Below are 8,108 nucleotides of genomic sequence, written 5' to 3'. Positions count from 1 at the left end.
TGTCACAAAAGGCCAAAGCGATTGCTGAAAAAATGGACATTGAGCACTTTCAAGGAGGTCTGTCTTGGTGTTTTTGCTTTATGAGGAGGCGGCATCTCTCCATACTCACAAGGACAACTGTTGCGCAGCAGCTGCCCGCGGATTACCAGGAGAGGGTGGCCATCTTCCATGACAAGATAACCGCGCCCAGCCACATCTAAAACTTTGATGGTTTTGTGGCAGAATAATGAATATTTTGACAATAAATGTGTTGAAACTCACTGTTTTACTTCCGTTGTCATTTTTTACTGTATGTTTTAGCACTGTGTGCACTTTACCACACTGTGTATGGAAATTAGAAGTCTTCCAAAATACACGCCTCGTGTCATCCATGCTCTGGTGAGCACAGATGGCCCCACCCTGACAATGTACCTCTAGGTCTTTGCCAACAGGTGTCCCTCTTCCAAAATTAAATTACACACTCTCAATTAAATATGCAAAATATACATTGAAACAAAATAAAATAAAAAATAAATCTGTCTGTTTTCAGCTTATGCCAGTGCATTTATTATAATTCTTTTAGAAGATCTTCTCACTTCTATATACATTTGTGAACACTAATGAACATTTGTGAACACTAATAATTCGACAACACATATCAAAACACTCCTCAGCCTTACTTAAATGACCAAGGTGGGTCCGGTTTAATTGCTTCGACCACAACTTGAAACAATTCAAAAAGACTGGGAAAAATAATGGTCAGATGAGGTGCCAAACAGCTGGTGATAATAAACAGCTACTAAATAGCAACAACAGCTCGCTAGTTTACCTAAAAGCTCTAAAAATGTTACAAAGTTTATGGTGTGTGTGCTTGTGAGTTTGACTGAATGATTGATTCATCCATTAGCATCATTATTGTTAGCTAACTGTATTTACTTCATGTTGCTCCTCTTTAATTGACTTTACTGTGAATGCTGATATAAACACACATAACAAACACACACACAAACGCAGTGGACAATTTAAAAATTTTCATTGTACAAAATAAACAAAGAGAAAGGACCTGAGAGGTTTAAGGTCAAACATCTCAGGATGCTTTTACTGTATCTCCACATTGACAGAACCGACTAAATCATCAAATATTAAGTTCTACAACAATAGATCAATACAGAATTAAACAAGTAACTGAAAATATTGAGTCGCTACATATTTATTCAGCGATGGTTTTGATCTTTTCATCTCATTCTTGAGGTCTAGTGTTGTTTCCATCCCTGTTCTGGGTTCCTAAGTATCAATGAATAAATGACAATGAATCCACAAGCAGTGTTACAGATAAAATAAAATGGTTGATTATTATTATTGTTATTATTAGTATTAGTATTGTTGTTGTCGTGTTTACTTATTTATTTACCGTGGGCTCCATTGAAAAAACGACACATTCAGATTTCTAACCCTCTTGAGGCCACGTATTAAACAACAAGCTGGGGTGCTGTAGACAATAAGGCACAAATTCACACATGACAAATATTGGTGGGGCTGTTGCTGGAGCTGTTGTTGCTAAGTTAAGTATCTCACAGACTTAGGTGGGTGCTTAATTAATCATTTCAGCAGACCATTGAGAAGAGACATCCTTGGGAAATGGGTTGACCGGCACTAATTAAGAGAGGAACCCAAGGCTGGTTGTTTGGTGGTCCCACACAAAGCAGCAATGCTGAGAACAGAGGAGATATCCAACCACATGAAGAAGAGGGTCCTGTCAGCCCATCCCTCTGGAGAGGGCTACAAGACCTTCTCCAACAGATTTCAGCTGTGTCCATCTGACAACTAATTATAAATGGAAGGCCCTCAACACAACAGCAACTCTGTCTAGATGTGGACGCCCATCAAAACATTCCAGATCCATTTCCTTTTGTAATGTAATGGTAATGGTAAAATGAAGGAGTGGGGCAGCTTTTCTCCTTCTGGAGATGGGCATCTAGGGAATTACCCAAGGAACCAAAAATCCTCTGGTACATTAACAAATTCTTGACCATAATCTCAGATGCCCCTCCAGCCTCTCAACTGGCTGATTTCTGCAAGCAGCAGTTGGTTTGTGCTTCTAGGAGACATTTGATTGAAGTGTTGGCTGAAGATGTAGGAGCTCCAAGCTACTAACACATGGCTTCATATACTTGTGTTTTCACTTTTTATAAAATAAACTCCCTTTGTTGAATTAAATATTGAAACATATCTCTTTTTGTGGCTGCCCATTATTTGTAAGGTATGCTTTAACAATTGGTATTTGGATGCAAGTGTCTGGAGGGTTCACAAACTTTCCAGCAGCACTGAATATGGCTAGAGGACCTGTCAGACCCATCATATGTTAGACTTGCAGAGGCTCAATAAATTTAAAGAACTAAGGATAACTAATAAAAGTAATTAAGGGACATGTCGCTCACATCAGTCCTGCTAACTCTGGATGGCTGTCTGTGTTTGGCTCCAACATGGACACACTTTTAATAAACTGAGATGAAAGTTTAGCTCTGACTTAAAGTCCTCCAGGAATGTAAGAGTGTTTTCCTTGAGTATAAAAATTAAACCCTAACCTTATCCAGCCCTTCACACGTCATTTCTTATCCATCGTAACTACAACAAAGATTCCCTCTTATCCCCATCCTGTCAAATGTCTGTCTCCTTCAGGCTATAACAGTCTGTCAGATCATAGAACTTATAGCCGGTCTGCTCACATTTATAGATCCCCATTGAGACTGTGTCTACTATATCAATGTGACCCGGTGTGATATTCTTTTTTGTCCCTCCCTTGATTTTATTTGACATATTGGTCACTTTTTCTTTTAGCTGGAAGGGGGACTTTTGGAGAGGCGGTAGCAGATTCCATCTTTTCGCATGCAGCCAATGGCCTTGTCCCTTGCAATACAATGAGTCATCCAAGGATTCGTGCACTGTATAATTGGCTCCACAGTGGCGTCTTTTATCCTTCGTCCTTCCCTTGACAGCTGTCCGCCACTTCTGGTCATAGAAGCGGTGCAGGAGCCTCTGTTTCTGACACTGACACCTGAGGAGTCGAATGAAGGCTCGCTGGAACTCTTTGCTGGAGCAGGGGTAGATTATTGGGTTGATGCAACTGTTGAAGTAGCCTAGCCAAAAGATGACCTTAAACACAGTTTCAGATGGCTTCAATGCTGGGAAGAAGGAACCTAGAAGGAAACAGTCATCATTATAACAAGTTCACAAATGATCAGTTGCTCACTATTTATAATTTACAATAAGGCAAATCACCATTACAATGCTTTTCTGAAACCAGTAGGACACAGCATAAATCACCAACAAAGCATGGGGCTGCATGTAAAAGCTACATATGTCTAATTCATGTGATACATCTACTCACACTGTTGTTGTTTTGGTTGTGATATGTTCTGCAGCTACTATGCCATTTTTGGGGGGCGGGGGGAGGGTGGTGAAGGAAAATATCTTTACAAACCTGCTTATATATTCCAATATGTGGCATAAAGATATTCCCCCAATGGTACAATTATGTCAATCATTTTGTGCAAATTCAATAATTAGGCCATAGCTGACACCACAAAACTGACTGATCTGTATCTAAACTACACAGCTTGCAACTAATAATTAGATCACATAATGCTTTCTTATTTCTTAGCAAATTAAATGCTAAAGATTTTTGCTGCTGTGCCCTTGGAGCTAAGTGGCCTTTAATAATATGTTGCATTTGTTATTGCTGTCCATTTTTTCTATTTAAGTCAACTGGAGAGAGAAACTGGAGGATGTTTGGCTTTTCACCAGGGCGGTTCCTTAACTTGTATCTTGTCTCCACAGACTTTGATTGATTACAGTCATGACTGCAGACACAGACAAAATATCTCATAGGCCAATGTCATGCATTCAGTGTCTGGGCCCAGTACCTCATTTCAGCGCAGATACACCACCACCACCACCACCACCACCACCACCACCACCACCACCACCACCACCACCATCATCATTATCATCATCATTTTTCTTGTAATGTGGACCACATTTTTGGGAGAGACACACTCAAAATGATAATGTGAATGATAGTGCTTACTTCCTCCATGTCTCACTGTAGAATACACTTTATGTTGGGCATTTTTTTGTTGTTGTTTAAATCTTAAAAAAAAAAGCAGCTTGTAATTAATTTCTGATTCATCACAGTTTCTATAAATGGAGCTACCGGTAATTCACCATTGATCCTTCTCACTGAAATGACATCACCAGCACAGTGGACAGGAAAGTGAAAATCCTCTCTGATGACACCATGACAACACACCTATTTTTACTTTTAACATTTTACTTTGCTTTTCAGAAAAGCATCTAAGCATCTAAAAGCATCATTCTAAGAACACAGCATGACTTCCATTTTATTTGTTGTTTTTTCTTACCTGTTTGAAGCCCAATTTGGCTCCATTCAGTGAAGCAACAATCTCCAAATTAAGTCAGGCGAGCAGGGCATTTCCAGTATCTCCAACTAAATATCAACTCTAACAGACTGCTGATCAGAGTCAAGATCAATCATTCAACTGCAGAGCTTAAAGATCTTATCTGTCTGTGACAACTAGTGAGCATCAAGGTGAACGTGCATACTCTCTCCAAAACCTTAATGATACCCCAGTCAAGGCAATTCTTTACAGCTTCAGCAATCTTTTTAGCAGGACTAGATTACATGTTGCTATGCTCAGGGTGAACCCAGCAAATTAATCTAAAGCCTTTTCTCAGAGCATAAACAAGTTGCTTGTAGGCCTATTTCACCAAATTCCAACAGCAAATACATTGTGAGAACGTTAACAACCCCACCAAGAAAAAAAGCAATAGTTTTTAAATATAGACCTCTACCAAATGGGTTCATAGTTAAAATATGAAATGTCATACAAGTGTCACAATTGGTAGCAATATTCAAATAAATCTTGATTTAGAAAGAATTTAAAAAGGAAAAAATATCCACGCCACTCTTCAAACCATTCATTCTATATTCAGGAACTCAAAGATGAAATAGATTAAAAGAATATTTTTTGCGGGTTGACTGAACTAATTTTGCTGGTTTCTATGTGACCTTTGAGCACAGTATCTAAATATTCCATTTCGAATCTCCTCATCTCATCACACATTACTTTTGGTGATAGGTTACAAAGCATCCCTGGTTTGGGTTCAAGCACAGGGAGACAGAATTTATGACATCCCCACCTTGACACACTCCTTGGATTGTCACCCTGTGCTGGCTGTATGACTTGATTCAAACTGTGGGCAAGCCAGGCGGAACCTTCTGAGAGACATTGGTTTCAGCTTTAGCAGGTGACAATCCCTCTTGTCCACTGTCCAGGAATTAGTGATGCACAGATCAAAAATGTATCTAAAGGGGGGAATGTACCAACTCCTTGACTCGGCTGGGGTCGGAAAAATCAATGCTCACTGCAGGAAGGGGTGGGTGATGGACAGGAGATTGCTCTGGACTCTTCGCTCCACTGTTGGACACACAAAAGAGTGATCTCACAGGTGCGAACAGAAGGTTGTCTAACCATTCTACTATAGCCAACCCTTCAGCAGACCTGTAATTACAGGCTCCACAGCCCCACTTCACTGGGTCTTTGTCAGGCATCAAGAGAGCACCCCCAATGCAGTTTGGCTTAATATTTGTGTCATTTACTTTAAAGGGTATTAGTAAAGAGTAATTTCCACAAGTTTAGTCTTGATTTTTTGCAGATTTTTACTAATGTGGTACTGATGAGATGCCATTTTTGCAGAAATGGATGAACTAAAAGCTTCATTTGGACTGAGTTTAGGGCAAAACAGAAATTTTAATTATATTACTTTAAGATTACTACACATACAATAAAGCAACAAATAAACCATTTGGATGAGAATTTCTTAGTAACATTTTTCTGTTCAGTAAGCTCTTTATCACTAATAGTACGTAAGAAAACAATAAAAAGGTTAGTCCACCTTCATCACATTCAATTTTAATCACAAATCGGTCAAAATATCTTGGAAGATCGTTACACAGGCTTTCTGGTTAGTAGGGAAGAGTGCCCGACCATTTAATGCCACATCGCCACCTGGTGGATTTCTTTAACGTTGCATACCTCTGCCATTTCACTGGAATACTGTCACTTAAAGTGTAACCCACTTGGTCAAGGAGAAAGATTAAGTGTAATATGTGGTGGAGATGGTGAAGTTTCAATTTGGAATGCATTATTGAAGATTGCAATAAATAAAACGTCTATGATCCTTTCTAGAAAAGATGGAGATTGATCGCTGATATAAATAAATCTACCATATAATATACCTTATGGGATGGGATTTTATTTTGATAGCGATAACACGAAGCACTGAATTTCACTTTTGAGATTAAAATTTCCCCGTTCCTTAAGGACCAAGACAAGTTATAACGCATTGTATTATACGACACGAAATCAAAGTTCATATTTGCTACATTGAATAATATGGCTACGCGATGAAACCCTGGCAGTAGGTGAATATACTACACCACATCTTGTCCCCTTAAATATTCCCAGTGGACAATTTAAATCAGGATGATGGGATTATTAGGATTTTCAAATATGAAGTTGGAGACATACCGATCGGCAGAAAGAGGAAGAAAGGCAACCAGCACAGGATGAACATCCCCACAACGATGGCCAGAGTTTTAGCAGCCTTCCTCTCCCTGGAAAACTTCATCAGTCGCACTGAGAGCGAACTTCGGAAGGGCTGGTTTTTGCTGCTGCCCTGACGCGCACCTTCCAGCACGCTGCGACAGTGGATCCGAAGTACCACCTCCATCGAATTGTTTCTCTCCCGTTTCATGCCCGCTTCTAAACTGCTGCTAGTCCTGCGGGCCACGACGTACACCCGAAAGTACATGATAAGAATGACCATGAGCGGCAGGTAGAAGGAAAAGAGAGAGGAAAAAAGCGCGTAGCCTGGCTCCTCGGTGATCCTGCAGATGCTTTCGTCAACCGGCTGCGGTTCCTTCCATCCCAGCAGCGGTCCGACAGAGATGACGGAGGATGAGAGCCACACTACGGCCAAAATAGCCACCGCTTTCCTCTCTGTCATAATGCACGGGTATTTCAGGCAGTGCTTGACGCCTATGTAGCGATCAACGGAAATTATACAGAGGCTGAGGATGGATGCGGTACAGCAGAGGACATCAACCGCTGCCCAGATGTTGCAAAAGACCCGTCCAAACACCCAGCAACCCAGAACCTCTAGAGACGCAGAGAAAGGCAGCACGATGATGCTCAGTAGAAGGTCAGCCATAGCTAAGTTGACGATGAAGAAGTTGGTGACTGTCTGCAGATGTTTGTTGCACACCACGGACAGAATGACTAAAATGTTACCAACAATTGCCACCAGAATGAAAGCGGAGAGAACGAACCCGAGCCCGACAGAATTAGAGTCCAATGTGACGTTCGCACAGGCCGGGATGGAGTCGTTGGAAAACATATGTTCCAAAACGGATCCATTATGAGCCGAACCCAAATAACCACCGGGGCTGCTTCCGTTCCTGACGTTGGAGTCAGCCATAGTGGGAAAGCCATAAAGCTAACTTAAGGAAAAGTTTTCTTTTGCAGGAAGTGTGAAAGGACGGGAGCCTCATGGGAAAAATCAAACGGTAAACCAGGTTGATACCTGCAGGCGAGATTCAGAAACTACCGTAGAGCAACCTTATCCTGAAAAAGTTTGGGTTAAAGTACGATGAGTACTATAAAAATGATGACAAGGAAAAAGGAACAAATCCTTCTTCTGTGTTTGTCTATGGGATCGTTTTCCAGAGGAGGCTCCTCTGTCAGCGACCACAGGGTTGAAACTGGCGCAGCAGGTCTGAATCAGCCCCACCCACTGTTGCGTTTAACATCCCCACAAGAGCGCGTAACAGCGGTGCTGCGCATCTGCGGCTGAAGCAGATCTGACTCGCCACTTAATTTGCGTGTTATAAATTTTTGCAGGTACATATTTGTATTCACGTCAAAGAATCCATAAATAAGCCCACAGAAAGCCCCTTAGGTGAAGACATTCCTCTTTATCCAGCAAGGAGAAGACAAAAAGCATCGAGGGCATCTGTTCAGCAGGAGCAAGTTAATGCTGATGACTTT

At 41.0% G+C, this 8,108-nt stretch overlaps 1 protein-coding gene across 1 annotated transcript; it reads right to left on the bottom strand.

Moving 5' to 3' along the window:
• Nucleotides 1-522: 522 nt before the first annotated feature.
• adra1d (adrenoceptor alpha 1D) lies at nucleotides 523-7,818 on the bottom strand. The gene is made up of 2 exons (XM_057036021.1): nucleotides 6,591-7,818; nucleotides 523-3,176 (listed from the first exon to the last, which is right to left on the bottom strand). The coding sequence occupies exons 1-2, from the start codon at nucleotides 7,537-7,539 to the stop codon at nucleotides 2,638-2,640; spliced, it is 1,488 nt and encodes a 495-aa protein (XP_056892001.1). The 5' UTR covers nucleotides 7,540-7,818; the 3' UTR covers nucleotides 523-2,637.
• Nucleotides 7,819-8,108: the final 290 nt, after the last annotated feature.

Source organism: Takifugu flavidus, chromosome 6, assembly GCF_003711565.1.
Source record: "Takifugu flavidus isolate HTHZ2018 chromosome 6, ASM371156v2, whole genome shotgun sequence".
NCBI classification, from domain to species: Eukaryota; Metazoa; Chordata; class Actinopteri; order Tetraodontiformes; family Tetraodontidae; genus Takifugu; species Takifugu flavidus.
The sequence above is the reverse complement of the archived record's forward strand: the minus strand, read 5'-3'. Positions and strand labels throughout refer to the sequence as shown.

What these genes read in the sequence shown, in the direction of transcription:
- adra1d (XM_057036021.1), bottom strand. Translation starts at nt 7,539, where the DNA reads ATGGCTGACTCCAACGTCAGGAACGGAAGCAGCCCCGGTGGTTATTTG. An exon ending in CTTCCTCTTTCTGCCGATCG is followed by an intron (nt 3,177 to 6,590) that starts GTATGTCTCCAA and finishes GTTTCCTTCTAG; the next exon opens with GTTCCTTCTTCCCAGCATTG.